The 17,985-nt window shown below is 43.8% G+C and overlaps 1 protein-coding gene across 2 annotated transcripts in view; it reads left to right on the forward strand.

Annotated features, from left to right (window-relative positions):
- Positions 1 to 421: 421 nt before the first annotated feature.
- The window catches only part of DCBLD1 (discoidin, CUB and LCCL domain containing 1), a gene marked incomplete at its 5' end in the record, with an annotated part of 48,928 nt that continues 31,364 nt past the window's right edge, over positions 422 to 17,985 (forward strand). The window contains 2 exons of one of the 2 annotated variants that reach the window (XM_084514220.1): positions 422 to 779; positions 16,693 to 16,905. In XM_084514220.1, coding sequence (XP_084370346.1) covers positions 422 to 779; positions 16,693 to 16,905 — 571 coding nt within the window. The remainder of the gene's footprint in view (positions 780 to 16,692; positions 16,906 to 17,985) is intronic. The other variant, XM_084514221.1, reaches the window with a different exon arrangement.

A 17,985-nucleotide genomic window follows, 5' to 3' on the forward strand; every position in this document is an offset into this window, starting at 1 on the left:
TGTATATAGGAATGTAATGTACTGGGTAAAAAACGTGCCTGGTGACTATGTATAACAGTGCCTGTAAGGAAGTTAACAAACAGATGTTACCATTTGCGAAACACGAGCTCAGTTAGGATAAAGGTTATAGGCTTGCCCTTCCCTAAAGTCCTGTAGGAGCTAATAACCACCGGTTGTCTCCAAGACTCCAGGTGGGTTGCAAGTAGGCTCCTTTTGGGGGCCAGCAGCCGCCTCAGCAGCGCACGGGGCCGCCCCCACCTGTGCCATAGGTCCCCCCCCCTGGGGCCGGGCAGGTCCGGAGGGGTTTAGCTTGTAGGCGGCGAAAAGCAGCGGCAGGGCGGAGCGGCAACCCCGGGAGGGGGCAGCGGGGCTGGCGGGAGAAGGAAAAGGAGGAGGAGGAGGAGGAGAAGGAGGCAGCCCGATGGGAAGGGCGGCGCTGCCCCTTCTCCCGCTTCCTCTCTCCACCCCCAGCCCGGGCAGGCGGCGGCAGCGCTGCAGCGCGGCTCGGGGGGGGGCACCCGTGCGGCCCCTGCTCCTGCTCGGCACCTGCGGCAGAGGGATGCGAAGGGGCGGCCGCCCCCCTCGGAGGGCAGGAGGGCCGGACCCGGGGCCGCCCCGGCGAGGAGGAGGAGGAGAGGAAGAGAAAGGAGCGGGAGGGAAGCGGGGAAGTTGTGCCGGAGCCATGAGCCCCGCCGGGGGGGCGCGGGCCGCCCCCTCGCTGCTGCTCTCGCTGCTGCTGGGAGCCTCGGCCCCGCTCTGGCTGCGGGCGGAGAAGCTGGGTGAGTCCGGGGGCAGGGGCAGCCGGGGGGGGTCGCCCCCCTCCTGGGAGCCGGCAGCTGCCCTCGCCCCGGGGAGAGGGTCCGGGGGGTCCGGGGGGGTCCGTGGGCTGCGCGCAGCTGACCCGGTTAATCCCCGCCGCCTTTATCCCCGCTCCGAGGAGCTGCGAGATTACGGCGGTAACCGGCCTGAGGGCGAGCGTGTCCTCCCGCTCCCCTCGTCCTCCGCTAATCGGGGGGTGTTCCTCGTGGGTCCCTTCTGCTCTTCTTTTCCCGAAGTCGCGGCAGCGGGGAAAAGTCCCCGGCAAGTTGGAGGCGCGGCGCCTGCGGCCCCGGGGGCGCCCGGGCTCGGCACCGGCTCTGCTCTGGCACCGGCGGTGGGGATGGGATGAGGATGAAGATGGGGATGGAGATGAAGATGGGGATGGGGCTGCTGCAGGGGCCCGAGCCCATTCCCGGTACCGGCAGCCCCCGCCCCGCAGCCCGGGCCGCTCACCTGCAACCCCGCCGGGAAGAGCAGCGCCTGCTCCGGCCGAGACAAAGTTTGGTGGGGATTTCGCTGGGATCCCGCAGCTTGGTGAAACGAGGGCCCGGGAGCTGCTCTGTTTGCCCTCTGTTTGTGTGCGACTCCCAGTTGAGCTTCCCGTGTGAATTGTGAATCCAGCTGACTTTTGCTGCGGGGCAACTGCGAGCTACCAGCTGTGGCATTGCCCGGCCCGGTGCATCCATCTTAGAGGAGTTCACTGACAGCTACTGCCGAAGTAGTGCTGGAAGTTAGGCATAGTAATGAGCCTGACAGCACACTTCAGGCAAGCTGATAGTCCCCGTATCAAATCTGGCTGCAAATTCCAACACCCGGTGCTCTGGGTTAGTGTAGCACCCAGGCAGTGCCACAAAGCACTTTATTTGGCTGATTTATACCTATTTTTTTTCCCTAACTTCCTAGTTATGGGGATTTCTGATACAAACTTCCACTGGGGAAAAATTGGTACAAGCCAAGTGACATTTCCACTTATCAGTTTCATGCAATAGCTTTATTTTTCCTTTTGAAACTTTGCTGTGCTATCCTCAATATGTATTTCCCAGTTTTGAGACTCCAATTTGATATGATCTGGGAAACAGAGATGGTTAAAAAAAACTTCCTCTCTATCCATCTGTGTTCTGTTGTGGTGGTGTGTGTTTTTGCCTCCTCTCGTACCAATGTTTTGTCATGATGACCTCAAGGACAAAGTCACTTGGAGAGTTGGTTAGTAAGTTTGCTGGGATTTCTGGGGGTTTTAGTGCATGCAGTGGCACTTCAGCAATTAAGTGTGACTCCGACTCCTTGTCTGTATTCCAAAACTGAGTGGTAAAGGCGCTTTTGTTGTTTCTTACTCATGTCTGAAATGTTTCTGCCATCAAACCAACAGCACAGAAACAGAAGCCCTAAGACAACCAGGTAAACCGTATTCCTAAACTCACATTTACAAGTCTGCCCAGCATTTAGAGACCGGAAGAGATTTTGACCCAAATCTTCCCTTTCTCCTTAGGGGGGCATTATTCTACTTGTTTGTTTATTGATATTGCCCTATAAATTAGGGGCTAAGTGTTCTGCAGCCGCACCAGTGGAGGGAGGTGATAAGGATAAGTGGAGACAAACTTCCTGTTACACAAGCTTCTCACCTTGACTTAAAAGTTGTAATGGAGCATGAGAAGTGGCAGAGTGAATCACGCCTGAGTTTCAGCTAATTCTGAATCGTGACCACTGGTGTCTCCCACCAGCTGGTTCCTGGAAAGATGTACCGATTTAAATATATTGATTTAAATATATTTATATTATATAAAGTAGTGCAGTTTTCTGTCATCTAATGAACTGGCTGTGCAGTCTGCTTTTTTCCATGACCAGAACCCACAGGTAACAAGTTCACGTGTCTTCTCAGTCTATCCCGAGGGATGCTACAAAACAAGGGTGAAGCTGCCATTATATCTTTTCTTTTAAGTCTTAAATCAGGGAAAGGCCCCTTTTTCACTGTGGTGTTGCTTCATAGTGTAGCTCATACTGAGGTGACTGTGCAGAGCCTGTGTGTCAGCTCTTTTTCTGCTCGTGTTAAAGATGTACATTGTCTGAGGACATCTATGAAACACAGCATTTTGTTTTTCATAGACTGATGACAGGAAAGGACGTGTGATTAGGGAACTGGTTTTAATTAAAACATATTTGTGAGCTTAGTACATCTTACCTGGGGACAAATGTCATACCTGTGACTGTGAACGAGTGATAAAATAACTATGGGATTTATAATAAAAGGGAAAATAAGCACATTTTAATTATGCTGTATGCTGATCTTGACTTCTCTTGTGGTTTCACTTGCCAGTTCTTTGCTGACAACCACAGATTATACCTTGTACCCCACCTGCCCAGCCTCACACAACCACACTAGACCTGGTGCCCCTTTTCAAGGTCTTCTTCCAGCAGGTCAAGACCAAGGTAGAGGGGAGGCAGATCCGAACACGTTATGTTTGCCATTCACTGTTCTCCAGTTTTTCTTCTGGTCTCATTGAGCAGGAGACTGAAATATGTAATTTTGGGCAGCAGCTACCTAAATCAGAGTCAAATCTGAGTCTTCCTTCTTCAGAGTTTTAAGTAATCTTCAATTACATTTCTTAAGCAAATTCTGGCCAGTTGGATTTAAAAAACAATCTGTGGGTTGGTTATTTGTAGGAAGGCGAATAGGAAAGGGGGATTTCACTCTATTAAGAGCAAGACTGAAGCCACCACTCTTGGTATAACTCATTTATTTTCACTTCAAATGAAGCACGATGGTGACACTAGCTAATGTGGGATTTGCAGATCAGCATCCAAATGTGAACTTTGGTTGCAGTGTTTCTGGGTCTGTTTACAGTTGCACCCAATGCTCATCTTTTTCGCATAAGTTGGAAGAACTTAGGGGCAGTAGGGTTTTGAGTCAGGGCTGTTACTTGATGTGGCAACAGTGTGTGCAGTAATTATGAGAGACTATGCCTGTTCTCAGGGACTTGCACAAAACACGTACTGAAGAATATTGGTGTGATAATGCTAATCCAGTCTGCATACCCACTTCCAGCAGTTTGCAATGCAGATAAAGATGAATCTTTCTTGTATGCACACACCCCACACCCTCCACAGATTCTGCATATAACCGATTGGTAAATTTTTCAGTTTGTTTGCATTTTGTCCTTATGTCTACTTCCTTCCTTGGCTCCCCCTGTGTCGCGTTGTGAATGCTGACTAGAATCACTGAAGACGGAGGCAACAGTTTTCCGGTTGCAGTTCATAAGTGCTGTGTATACCCACCACATGAAAACTGCCATGTTTTTAGTTGCACAGACTTTGCTATAAATAGCTCTAAGCCCTTTATATGTACTTCTCTTTAGGTTACCAGAGGACATATTTCAAACGAAATCAGAGACAGGGAGGCCTCTGGGAGTCTCACTGACAAAGGAGGGAGGAAAAAGATGCCTTGGGAAAGCTCTTCCCTGAAATATCAGCACACGCACATAACATGCATGGCTGTTGAATAATATTTCATACAAATTATATGTTGATTTACATATGCAAAATTCATTAATTTGTATTTATCAGACCATGCCACCAATAGTCCACTGGAGCTATGTGTTTAGCACAGTAAAAAATAGTTTTTAAAAAAAAAAACAAAACATGTTTGAGGATGCTTATACTACATAGAGATACTTAAGGTACCTTCTCAAAGCCATTTTGGGCACCAGAAGTATGACAGTTTAGAAAGCTCGCCTGAGACAACACACCATGCTGAGAAGCGTGCTCCTGAGTGGTGGTGTGCGCTGAAGTCCTCAGTGTAGACGTTGCTGGAGGTTTGGGGCTGACTGTATCGTATCAGATGCTCTCCTGTGGCATGTACTTATCAACACATGGGTTTGCACCATCTGTTAAGAATAAAACAAGCCAGACAAAATCAAAATAAAATCCTCCTGACTGGATTCAGTGGAATGGCATTGGATCCCAACTATCTGCAATTAAAAAAAAAAAAAAATGTTAATAGCAGTGCATAAGAATAAGCACACAGCTTTCCCAAAAGGCTTAATTAGAATTACCACTGGGATTAGGAAACTTCAAACTGGGACAATGCACTAGTGATGTTAAAAAAATAAATAATAATAATATTATGTTAAATTAAAAAAAAAAAAAAGTCAAACGGCTTGACTAATTTTAAGAGTATGAAGATATCTTCATTTATTCTAAAAGCAAAAATTATGAATTATCTAATTAAACCCATTTTGTCTGTGAAAAATGTGTGAATGCTAAAGCCATATTTCTGAGGTCTACTGGACACATGTACATAGGGAGGCTTCCAGTAGTTAGGATTTTTTATGCTGTGTAATTAAGTCCAAGAGCTGAGAGCATTACTAGAAAGGTAGGAATTCCCTCTTTGCCTGCCTCTTCTTTTGACAGAGCTAGGACATGCCTCTCAGGAGTTTCCTTCTAAGATATGAAGGTTTAGTTTGGTGGTGATGGGGCTTTCTCATCCTTCCTGACTAGCACTTCCAGTCCCAGAGTGACCTTGCTCGTTATTTCCATTTCCCTGGTGGGATGGGTTGCTGCCTGGCCACAGCAGCTGCCTCTACAGCAGCCCCACACCGCTCCTCTGCATAGGCAGAGCTTGTTCAGCCCATATTCTCTCTGCTCATCTCCAAGGAGCTCCAGTAAAGGTTTTTTTCAAACACCCTGAAAAAAAAAAGGAAGGAGAATAAATGGGGAAGGCAGAGCAGGTCAAAGCTAGAAATGCAGATCCATAGCCTCTTCGAGAGCAGGATCTTCGTTTTGGTATTTAGTATCACATTTAGGCTTAAGCTGCTACTGTAATTGCAGTAATTTCTTCAGGAAGTTACAAGTTTGTTGTGTTATTCCTCCACCCCACCTTTATCAGAGCTCCAAACTGTTGTTCCTTCCCTCAGCTGCTGCAGAAACCTTGTTTCCATCACAGTTTTAATCTGCCATGTTCAAGTTTCTGGCATTCCCACCGCAAATTGTTCAACAGTATTGGATTTCAGTCTAGCACTTTGACATTACAGTTCAAGTCATGTTGATGTCATCTTCCAGATGTTCATGTCTACTGAATAAAAATTGTGTTTATTTGCTTTATTTCAAATTACAAAAACGCATGGGGAATTCTGGATGTGATCTCTCATACTATACAAAGGCCTGTGTGTCCTGTAAGAAATCAAACAAACCTTTTCTTCATGGTGTAGTAAGGAGAGACCTCAAAACACTGGAAACATAGGTGGGTTTTTTCATCCATCCAAACAGAATCACTTTATTACATGGTTGAGCCTTGTTGTTGCAGCTGCACAGAGTAGAAATTTGCAGATTCTTGAAACCACTTACATCTATTTTATTTAGGTGCCATACCAGTACCATGGCGGTGGATTGCTTTGACTTAACAGTCAGCCATGCTTTCTTTGCGAAACAAGTTCAGAATAAAAAAAATATAATAATAATAATAATAATAATAACAATAACAATAATAATAATAATAATAAGTCAATTTTCTCCTCTGAGTATGAAAAAAATATCTATCTAAACCTGTAAAGATCCTGAGGGTGCCCCTCCACTGGGAGGATTTAGCAGCAAGTTCCACAGCTAACACCAGAGACATTGCCCTCCATCCACATTGTCTCAGCTTGTTCCCAAAGCCAGGGATTTGTATTATCCCATGCTTCCCATGTCAGGGAAGGGAGAATTAAAGCTGAAATGCCTTGGAGCCATAGGCTCTGTGCCCCCACTAAATGCTTTAAAACAGAATTTTTGTAGGTAAGCTGTAATATGAATTGTTGTGTCATGTATGATGAGAAGCTGGGCAGTCAGAACTGTCAACATTTTCAAGCCCAAGGAGTCAGCTTTTTCTGATCTATTAGTATTTCATCACAGGTAGAAGAGGCATAGTTAAACTTCTCTATAAAACACATATCTGAGAACTTACTGATTTTCAGAAAGTGCTAATGCTTGTGCTTTGAAAATGAATCTCCTGTTTTTTAGAAGAAATTAGTTCTCTTTGTTCCCTACGTGGAAAGCAAAATAATGTTTTATCAAAATAAATTAGTGTCTGAGCAGTTGCACCGAAGTATTCACTCTTGAGGTGAGTGAAAAATCGCATACCTTTCTACCATACACTGTATGAAAACATGAGAACAAGATTGGGGCTAATCAAAAATAAATACATAAATAAAAAAATCCAGTCAAATAAAAGGAAAATATGGAGTTGCAGTGTAAGTAGTGTACACAGAGTGGTATAAAAACAGTCTCTTGTGCATTGTTTTTCACTTCTATTTGCAAATACGTTTTATACAATCTCATATTAACAAGTCACAGAAGACTGAAAGTGGCAGAAATGATGCTGTGGTTCATACACGGTGTCACAACCAGTAACGTAGTACTTAAGTAATTCTATGGCTAGTAAAATTTTTATTTTTAGAATTGGAAATATAGTTCGCACCAACTAGATATAACCACAACAAACCAGGGAGACTGCAACGTTTCATGTTTCACTGAGATTCTGAGTGTACCATTCTGGTTAATGGCTTGATGATGAGTATCAGGCAGGCTAGTAGCATGGGAATACTGGAAGAAAACATTTCTTTCCTTCAGTGCTCCAGGTCAGAAGCCTGATGTACATCTTTGATTGTAGATGTGTCTTAGTTCAGTTAGTTTTACTGCCATTTCTGCTGGAGTTGCAGAGAACCACTTGCTGTTCGATTGCAATAATTATGGTAGAAAGAGCTGGTTTTCTATAAGTTAAATGAGTCAAAAGGCAAAGCAGAACATTGAGTCTTGTGAATAAATGGCAATTATTTTCCCTCACAAACCAATTTTCTCTTGAGATATTTAGTAACTTATACCTTGTGGATTAAGTAGGATTTACATAATTTGCTTTGACAGAAGTAGTGTGCTTTCTGTTGTCCTTTCAATCACATACCACAACAAATCACATATTAAATCTAGTCATACAAGCAAAAGGAAGTGGATGTGTGATTGTGCTAATAAGTCAGGACAGGTTTGATTTTAAGAAAATCGACCAGCCTTAATTACTGATAAATATCAGTCTTTCCTGGCTTGTGTCACACTAACAAGGGAGTTGCATATTAAAAAAAAAAGGGTGGTGGTGGTGGGGTTTCATCCTATCATGTTCAGACGTTTGCTCTTACCCAAATTAAAGCTGTTGTGAAATCTTGCCTTCCCACCTGCTACCTTATCTGGGACAGCTCTACTTCAGCCTCTTTTTAACCTGGTGTCTCCGAGTCTCCTGTCCCTGTGGGTTTGCCAGTACTTACCATGGCTGTGAATATTCCTATTTCTGTGCTACCCAATATTCGAGTTTGGCCCTGAGCTTGCAGCATATGTTTCCCACACAGTCCTAGTTCAGTGCAATATACTGTAAGTTAATCTCCACTAAAGCATAGCAAAGAGAAAAACCTAGGGAAAAAAAAAAAAAAAAACACAGATGGAGAAAGTAGAGCAAGCAATTTGCATATATATGATATGTCTCTCAGTTAAGATTAGCATTTCCTACTTTGCCTGAAAAGCCCTTAATAGAAATCCAACTGCATGTTTGCCCCACATTAGGGGAATCAAAGAAGGTGCCCTGATAGTAGAAGAGCCCCACCAAACTCAGGGGGGCCAGCATGGGGTAGTGGGAGCTCCATTTCCCACTTTGTTCCTGCTGCACTGCTGCGGTATTGTGGGCAGAGGGATAGGAAATAAGTGTCTGCTTGTAGGCTATTTATTCCCTTTTAGTCTTTACGGTACTGGAGCTTCCCCAAGGTTCACTCTACATGAGTAGCTGGTGGAGGAGCATGACCACATTTCCACTTACTAACAGTCCTCCGAGATTCCTTCTCAGTGTGCAGCTACAACCAGTGCTTGGGCAGTGAACCGAGTGCTTGTGCCTTCTCAGCACCTCTGCACTTGAGGATGGACACCTTAACATGGGGTCCATGTATTTTCAGGTAGGCAGATGTTTGCTGGAAAATAAAAAATCAACTTCTGGCTTGCAAAATGGGGACCCTACACTTGTGATTCCTCTGAAAATAATATAAATATGTAGATCCATTCTCACATCTGTTCCTCAAAACTCACAGTGTAATAAAGTGTTGAGGTGATGAGTCACAGCAGCATGCACATTCGTAAAAGAAAGGCATTGATAAATATTATATGCAGCTATGCAGTGAATAAATAAATAAATAAGTAAAAGTCTTTTTTGTTGCAGCAGTTAAAAGGCATAGAGAAGTTTTCTCACACCCACAGGCTCAAGATTGCTGTATTTAGAATGCTGAAAAGCAAATTCCAGTGCTGAAACTCGCTTCTCTGTAGGACTACATTTGGGTACACTGCCTAAGTCCTGGAAGCAGTGACTAAAACATGCTTATTTTTGACATGTACTCTGGTACTGTCTGTCTTTCACAGATTGTGATGGAACCAGATAGTCCTCCTGAAAAGCAAAGGCAAGCCTCTTTTGCTACTACTTCTGAGTATTCGATAGAAGCGAAGCAAGAGAACTGTATGATGCTATTTTAATTTTTGTGTAAACCTCGTCCCTTACATGTTGCACGATCTTGTTCTTTATGGAATGCAGCAACTTCTTAATCCTGTGTCCTCATAAATAATTTATATGAAAGACACTATCAAGGCTGTAGCTACTGTTTTCTCTTTCTGGTACTGTAATTTCTAGGGTAATCTTGAGTTTTCTTGTCACTTACTCTCATGCATAGATGTAGCCCAGGTAGCGTTCGGCTTCATCATGACACAAGTCTCTAAGATGTATATATTCAGAGGACATGGTTGGTCTCCAGAAAGTTAATTGTTTAAATGACAAAAGTAATTAAATCTTTAACTATACAGAGAAACTGGAAGGGTTTTAGCGTGTGAGTTTCTGGTTCACATTTGTGTTAGTTTAAGTGAAACTTATTCTATTCCTCGTTAAGGTTGTGAGCCTGAATGCTAAGCATAAAGTTGCCTCTTTACTGAAAAGTGGTTTCCTGTTGATAGATGAAATTGCTCAAAAGGAGATTTCAGCTTTTGTTTTACACATTAGCAGCTAAATAAATGAAAGCTGCGGTCTTGAGAGACTTTAATCTCTGCAAACTTCTGCAAATGTGAGAGCTTTCTGGGGTAGTAAAGGCTGCCCACGTTGTTTGTGGCAATCCATTGAAGTACTGCCATGTAGGTCAGCACAGCTAAAAGGATTTCCCTTGCTACTGCTAACTATTGCTAAAAAAAAATCTAATTTTGAAAAATGGTAATATGGTTGGAAGCTACTTTGTTATATAAGAAATATAAAAATGGTTTTCAGTTTTGTTGTTGTTGTTTTTTAAATATACTTGATGATGGCAATCCAACTGGTTACCAAAATGACTTCTTACACATCTGAGACAGGGCATCCCCCGAGGCTGGTTGCAGGAAAGCCAAGGGGAAAGCCAGCCCCTAGCCACTGCCAAATGGCCGGGGGGGGGGGCAATCACAGCTGGGCGCATGGGAGGAATCTGTGATTTATAGAACCGCTGTGGAACCAATTTGAGATCATTTGCTGCATTCTCATTCCTACTTTAAGAGAGACATTACAGTAAATAATGTCTGCGAGGAGGAGGGAAAAACACACTGTGGTTTGTTTGACCTCCTTCTCCTTTTGCATCCCTTTGAAGTCAGTAAGTAAATAATTTGGGCTACGAAATCAGCCCTGTACAATGTTCCTTTGTTTCTTCTGCTGCTCTACCTTCCCTTCCTGCCCTCAGCCCCCCTCCCAGCACTCCCCACCTCCCGCTTGGTTAGATTTGGCAGCAAAATGAGTGTTGTGAGGGACAGCTGCAGCACAGGGGTTAAAATGTTTCCTGGGGACCCTATGGAGTCAAACAAATGAGAATGCAATTCAAAGAAAAAGTTTAGACCGTATTTATTATTCCATCTGCAGTCGGGCATACTGCAAAGTGGGGGATTTCTTTCCTTGAAAACATTAATACTAATATAAAGTCCATGGAAGATTGCAGTCATTGTTTTTTCAGATGATTATAGACTTGCCTTAATTTCCCATAGTTTCTTTCATCATTTTAAATTCTCTTTGCAGTCTCCACAAAATGCTGTGAAGAATCTGAAGCTGGACTTCTGAAAAAAGCACTGCTGTGGATTTTTATATACTTCTTTGCACACAGGGCTTGATCAGCTGCTCCACTGGCGTCAATGGCATCTGTGTGCCAACACCACCAGGGAGGCAGTGTGGAGGGCTGGCGATGCTCGCCCACACAGAAATGCCTCAGGCCCACGATGTTGCCCTGTGTTTTTGTTAGCCACTTGAGCCCATTGCCAGGAAAAGCAAAGAGGTCTGAGATTTTTGTTGTTCTATGGAAAAGTGATGGGTTTAGGTCTTGATGGTGTGGTGACCTCTCTGTTCCATTGTAATGGCCCAGTAAAAAGCTAGCACTCCTCACTCAGGTTTCTAGGTGGAGAGGTGAGAGGTGAAGTGCTTAACTCCGAGCCTCACTTGATCAATCACAGAGTGATGAAAGCACAAACCCACTTTCATTTGCAGTGTGCATGCTTCTGTAAGTGACAAAGGTTGTAGCAGATGTATGGAAACCTAGCATGTTGTCAAGACTGCATCAGTGGTTTGGGTGGCATCTTGCAACAAATCTTGTTTTTCCCCTGGTCTGTTCTCCTATCCCATGTGATCAGAGAGGGCACAGGTCTGACTGGAAAGATTTGATTTCTTATTTAGATATTCATCTGCTCTTATGCACAACTCAAATCTTTCAAACATGGGCACAGAACTCTTTCTTGACAGTTATTACTGTATCTTTTAATAAGCTGGAATTATTACTTCAGGGAAAGCAACATGGAAGATGAGCTGAATCTCATGTCTCCATGTGTGGGGATTATCAACAAAGCCCCATCCTCAGTTCAGTGGCATTTTCTTTGCTTTGGCTGCATTTTCTTGCAGGCTGTAACTCTCCAGAAAATGCTGATTTTTGGCTGAATCCGGAATATAGGGACTGGCAGACAAGCTCCATGCTCTCAGGAGCAGGAGGAGTGGGAAGGAAGAGGACAGACCAGCAGCTCTGCACCCAGGCCTCCATGTGGGCAGGGGAAGGTGGGGAGATGGTGCTCAGTTTGCCTCGAGCATCTCTGTGAAGGTGGAAAATGCAGGCAGCCAGATGGGGAGAGATGAGGCAGAGATGGAAATAGGGCTGGTTTGGGGGTCTTCATTGTGGTGAGAAGGCAGCCAAGGGCAGGGTGGCATTGGGAATCAGTAACCAGGAGAGAAATGTTTGCGCCCAGAGGGGCAGCGGAGCATGCGGGCCCGGCCGTGTGCCTGAGCACGCTTGGGAATAGAACGTATTTAGCACTGGAGCGAGGCCAAGCCGGTTATTAATTGCTTAGTGAATGTGAATCAGAGGGATGAAAAAGGCAGCTGTTTTCTGCCAGGACATTGTAGCAGCGCTTCTGAAAACATACTTTGATACCATGCCTTGTAACAATTTTGTAGTTGGCGATATAAACATCGTTCAATAAAAGCTGCAGCGCATGAAACCTTCCTACAGCAGGCATTTGAGAACAGTAGCCTCTTCCCTAGTGCAGGGGGCAGTGCTCCGAGCCCATGGATAAAGGCAGTGTGCACCCCCTGTGTGTGTGGGCCAAGGGTGGGCAAGCCCAGGGGAAAGAGAAGCTCAGCCCACAAGCTGGCCTGCGGGAAGAGACAGGAGCAGGGAGGCATCCAGGTGATATAGGATGGCAGGAAGGTGCCGTGAGGAACCAGTGTTATTTTCAGAGCTCTCCAGCTCTGTTGCTTCTGGGACTGACACTATTTAGTGAAAGGCATCCCATTCCCAGCCACAGTTCCTGGGGTAGCTCGTGGTGCTGGGTCTCATTCATGGGCACAGGTTTCACCACTGATGTCCCTCCGGGGCAGGGGACCCTCCTGCCCATGAGCCAGCCACCATGGCCAGGCCCAGCCCAGACATGGCCACCCAGGGATACTCCCTTCACCTTTTTCCACACACATCCACCATGCAGGCAGATAAGGGGGAGAAATACTACCACCCATCAGTACATCCCCTCACACTCTCCACAGAGGTAGCATGGCCCACATCCTGAGGTCCTCTGGGTGAGCCCAGGCTGGATTTTACACGTACGCGTTACTCTCAGCAGAGGCAAAGGGCAAGCAGGGGGACCTGGTTCTGCAGCAGAAGGTGCTGGTTGCACCTCCCAGTCCTCAGGGAGGTATTTCCATCATCTCCCACAGGAGACTATTTTTATCTTCATGGTAAACAGTCTTAATTCCAACGCTGTGTGATCTTTCATACAACCTGAGCGTAGGCCAACAGGCGGGTGCCCTCAATCCAGAGGCTGCGATCTTGATCTTGATTCAAATGCCCGTGGGAACACAGTTTACAAAACATGTTTGATGTGCTTTTAGGAACTTCTGGTGCTGAGGAGAGATTTTATTAAATCTAAGCATGTTTAGACTTTCTGGCTGCTGAATACCTTGTGCTCAAATATTTTGCTTAGCTTGAGTCCAGTGGGAAGCGATGAAACCTGGATGTCTGAGGCAAGGCCATCAACTTCTTGCCAGATGGGGTGATAGAAAACAGCACCCAAAAGCAATGCTAAATGAAAACTTAATGTGAACAAGAAACCCTACTTTGAACTGACCGGTTAAATACACATATTTCCAGCCAGAAAAGCTGTGCCTATATGAAAGAATGTGACATGAGAAACTCGAACTGTAGTTTTAATAAGGACAAGCAGTTGGATTTAAAACTCAATGTATTTGAGGTTTGGCCAATGCATTTCTATTGAAAAACTAAATTTCACATAAAAATACCAATAAGAACAAAACTAATGATAACCTTATTCATATTTTTTATTTGAAATTTTGAACAGCGATACAGGGATACATCTTGAATTCCTTTCAATCAGCCTCCGTTCCTGAGCCTTTGGTTTATAGTAGAGTTATACTTTATACATTTATTTTTCTGCATTTTGTCTTAAAATCTATTTGAATTAGCAGATCCTGAACTTTATTCTGCTTTGCTTCCATACCTTCAGACTCCTTCACTGGGGTGCATTTTCCAGTAAATTTCAGTGTAACTTTTTATTTTCTTCTGCTAATTCTGCTGCAAAATTCAAAATGTAGAGCTGGAGTCATAAGGGATAGTTACTAGTACTCGGCCTGACTTTTTGTACATTGCTTCAGTTCTTTTGGCAGATGAGCTTTTGCCGTGACCTATTCCTTTGAGGGAGGCAGGCAGAGCAGAGGCAGTGAGGCATGTTACAGGTGCAAGATGATGCTGCGCTTGCCTCTCATCAGCTGGAGTACTTGAATGACTGTGCTATCTACATTGCACAAGTGAAAAGTTGGAAAATAGCAAATATGCTTTCTTAGTTCTAAAGATGTTCTGGTCTTAATACATTTGAATGCTGACTCACAGACAGATTTTTAAAAAGGATTTTCCCTAGGGACCAGACCTTGTATAACCTCCAAAGAGGGGGATGGCAGGCTGAGGTCTCTGCACAGTTTTGCCTGCACACTTTCTGCAGAAATACAGTGCTCTGTGACCTGTACAGTTGTCAGCATCTCACCATGAGAGTGACGTCTCTTCAGCTTTTTTAGGAGAGTTGTACCATAGAGGATCCTGGGGATTTTACTGAGGTGACACAGGCCAGAATGTGACCCAGTGAGATGAAGGCAATGCAAACACTGGACTTTTTGTTTTAAGGAGTTTGTCCCCGTAACATTTTGCTGTGGATGTATAACTTTTTTTCCTTTTGTTTTCCCTCTTCCCTCACCAATGAGTACAAGCAGCAAACCAAGACTACAGACTGCAGTGACTTTACTTTCATCAGCCCAATTAAAATAATGCTTACAGTTAGAAATGTGGTTAAAAAAAAAAAAAAAAAAAAAAGCCATGGGCAGCTCTTTTTTGCTACACAGGCTGCAGGATTGTCCTGTGTCCTCCCCACAGTGATCTGTTTTTATGCTGCCTGGACCTCCCCAGACTCCTCTCTGGATCAAGAAAGTTGACAGCATATGTAGTGTATTGCTCCTTATATTTTAATTCCTGTTGCAGAAAGTTTCCATTAAAAAGATGATTTTCTCAAGAGACCAGTTTGCCTTTCATCTTTAGCATTTTCCCATGCATTCTAAAATCAATAGAGCTAGGATAACAAACTTTAACAACAGCTATTTTTTCAAGCATATGAACAAAAAGATCTGAAAAAACATATTTAATGTGTTTTATGGCGATACGATTTTGGGTCTATGTCTCCTATTCACCTCTATTCCAAGCATGAACCTTTGACAGAATTAAATAGCAGGCAACAAAGCTAGAAATAATGATAAAGCTTCAAAATAAACACTCTTGCCTGTGAAAAAGCAGTTGAGTGAGTTGCATGAAATGGCAGTGTAATTATATAGTAGTGAGTCAAAGTTTGATAGCTTGGAGCTTATCTTTGCACAGCATGCCACTTTCCCCCAGCCCCCAGTATGGTACATTTCTTTATCAACACTTCATTTCTAGTTGTTTACTTTTAAACAATCTTCCCAAATCTTAAGTATGTTCCTCCACGTGATTGTGGAAGGAAATTCAGGTAGTAATTAAAATGGCCAGGTCAAAACAGTTTAACCAAAACATCCCCAAAAGTAAAATTATGGGTAAAGTAAACATGAATTCCCAGCTCTTCAGGATTCTCTGTTTTAACACTTTTAGAGTTAGTATCAATTTTGTAGTGATAAAGGGTAACAGAATATAAGACTTCTATGTAAAGAGCGCCTGTGCCCTAACTGACCTAAACCTGAGGACTGCTACATGCACATAGATATGGCACTAATTCCACTGTTGTGATAGTTTTCATTATTTGAAAGATTCAGCAGATTCTTTCAAATAATTCTAGCTTTAATATATAGATTTCACATTACTGGTATACTTTTAAATAGTTCACTAAAAATTGCTTCCTTTAGTCGTCAAGGTCTCTTATCTGATACCTGCTTCCTTCCCCTCCGTGGATGCATCCTGTTTTCCATGTCAGCCCCCACATCCCCCCAGTATTTCCATGTGCCTTTTCCTGTTGTCATATGTTCTGCTGCAGCTGCTCTTCAGATGCTTCTCCACCAAGGAAAGTCCCCAAAGCTGAGCTCACTCCTACACATGGCCACAAAAAAAAAAAAAAAACTACTTTGCCAGTGGCAGCATTCTTCCAATGCTGGAGCAGGCAAGCACCGCCCCATGACCTGTTAGCAAGGAGGCAGCAGCACTGATATTTCCAGGGATGCTTCTGTGAAGTAGCCTGTGTGTAGGGCTGATGATACTCGTCCCACCTTTCTGTGTTTGCCTTGTCCCCACTGCTTTTTGTACTGTGCAAGTGGAGCAAGAGAATCATCAGGAAAGTAAGATGAGTCAGGTCTGTGATAATATGCAGTTAAGTCATGTTTGTGCTTTCAGGCATGATTCAGTTACCCTCTCCCTGATGGCTCTTTCTGTGGAAATAAAATATGGAATGATAATTGAGAGAAAACTCTTTAAGGAGGGATCCTACCTATTACATGTGAAATTGCGTCTTTAAGTTTTCAGTAGGGTTTGGCTGTAAAACAAAACCAGAAAGACTGTTTATATAGGACTGTCAAATACATCTTAATTCATGAGTGTTTCCAACCCTCTTTTCTACTGCTTTACAAGATAAATATGACTCCATTTATTTTAATTACCTGTTCTCCAACAACTGCATAACTAAGGTGGAGCATTACAAAATATTTTTTAGAAGGCAGAGTGCATATGAGATGATTTTGTGGTCAGCATTTTATTACAGATTTTATTTTATTACAGTTTTTTTTTATTGAGGAGTACATTTTGGTTTTCTTCATTGTTTCTTCTTCTGCAGGGGATGGATGTGGGCACATGGTGATGTATCAAGACAGTGGGACCCTGGCATCCAAGAACTATCCTGGGACATACCCAAACTACACTCTTTGTGAAAAGAAAATCCAAGTACCTCAGGGAAAACGCTTGATCTTAAAAATTGGAGACCTGGACATTGAATCACAGAAATGTGAATCCAGCTACCTTAGCATCCTCAGTTCTTCAACAGTCCATGGTACGTAAAAGATAAAGCAATGGTAAATACATGAACTATGAGAAGTGTGAGTAAATCCCAGCTCAGCAAAGCACAAGGAATGTTACCCTTTTTTCTTTCCTCCTCCTTTCCATATTCAAGTGTTTTGTTCCGGGCATGCAGAGCCATTGCTCTCACACTTCATGTGCTGACAAGGCTGGGAATGCTGCAGGGGGGCTGCTGGTCCTCAGGGGCTGTGCCCTTCTCTGGCACACGCATCCACAGGGCTCTGCCCTCAGGCCTATGGAGCTGTGCCCTAAGGCCTGTGGAGCTATCATGGTTGTGATACAGTGAACACATGGATCTATATCAGCACTACATACTTCTCTGGTCAAGAAAGAGCTAGCTCACTAACTACACAGAGATGAGAAGTTGGAGCCCACTGTCTTTCATCTCTCTATTTCCTAGTCTGTCAAGGCCTTGGAGAGGAGAGAAGATAACCTTTATTATTGCGAGTTGTTAGTCACTGATATCCGTTGCTAACACACAGGCTTTAATACTTGCAGATATTAAACGTGTGCAGCCAGGCTACACTCGTGTAAGAGATTTGCACAAGAGGATAGGTGATTAAATATGTTTTAAATGTGCACTTAAAACAATAATAACAAAATTCTCCTAAGAGAACTGGAGGCCTTCTTCAAATCAGTTTTCCCAGTCAGTTTTTGCTGAGGCTTTTGTTCTCTAGCAGAGTCAAACAGATTTTCAGGACAGTGAGCTCTTTTTCAGAAGTCAGATTTAAATCAAAGACATGGAGCTGCAAAGGAGTTCTGCAATACTGGAATAAACATGTGAATAACAAGTTTGTAAGATTTTGCCAGCTGTGAGCAGGCTGTAGCCTCCAGTCAGCTGCAGTTGAATGTGCTATGCTGGACATTACAGGCAGAACAGGTTCAGTGGAAAAAGCAAATGAAGAGATAAGCTACACAGAGCTTTTGCAGGTTTTCAAGGTCACCCAGCTCATTGCTTGTCTCAGTGAAGTGTGTGGTTCTCCCAGACTCAGGACTCATAATAGTAAAGAGGGATGATTGCCTTTCATTCACGAGCATGATAGGCCTATAACTC

Source organism: Aythya ferina (assembly GCF_964211825.1).
Source record: "Aythya ferina genome assembly, chromosome: 3".
Lineage (NCBI taxonomy): Eukaryota > Metazoa > Chordata > Aves > Anseriformes > Anatidae > Aythya > Aythya ferina.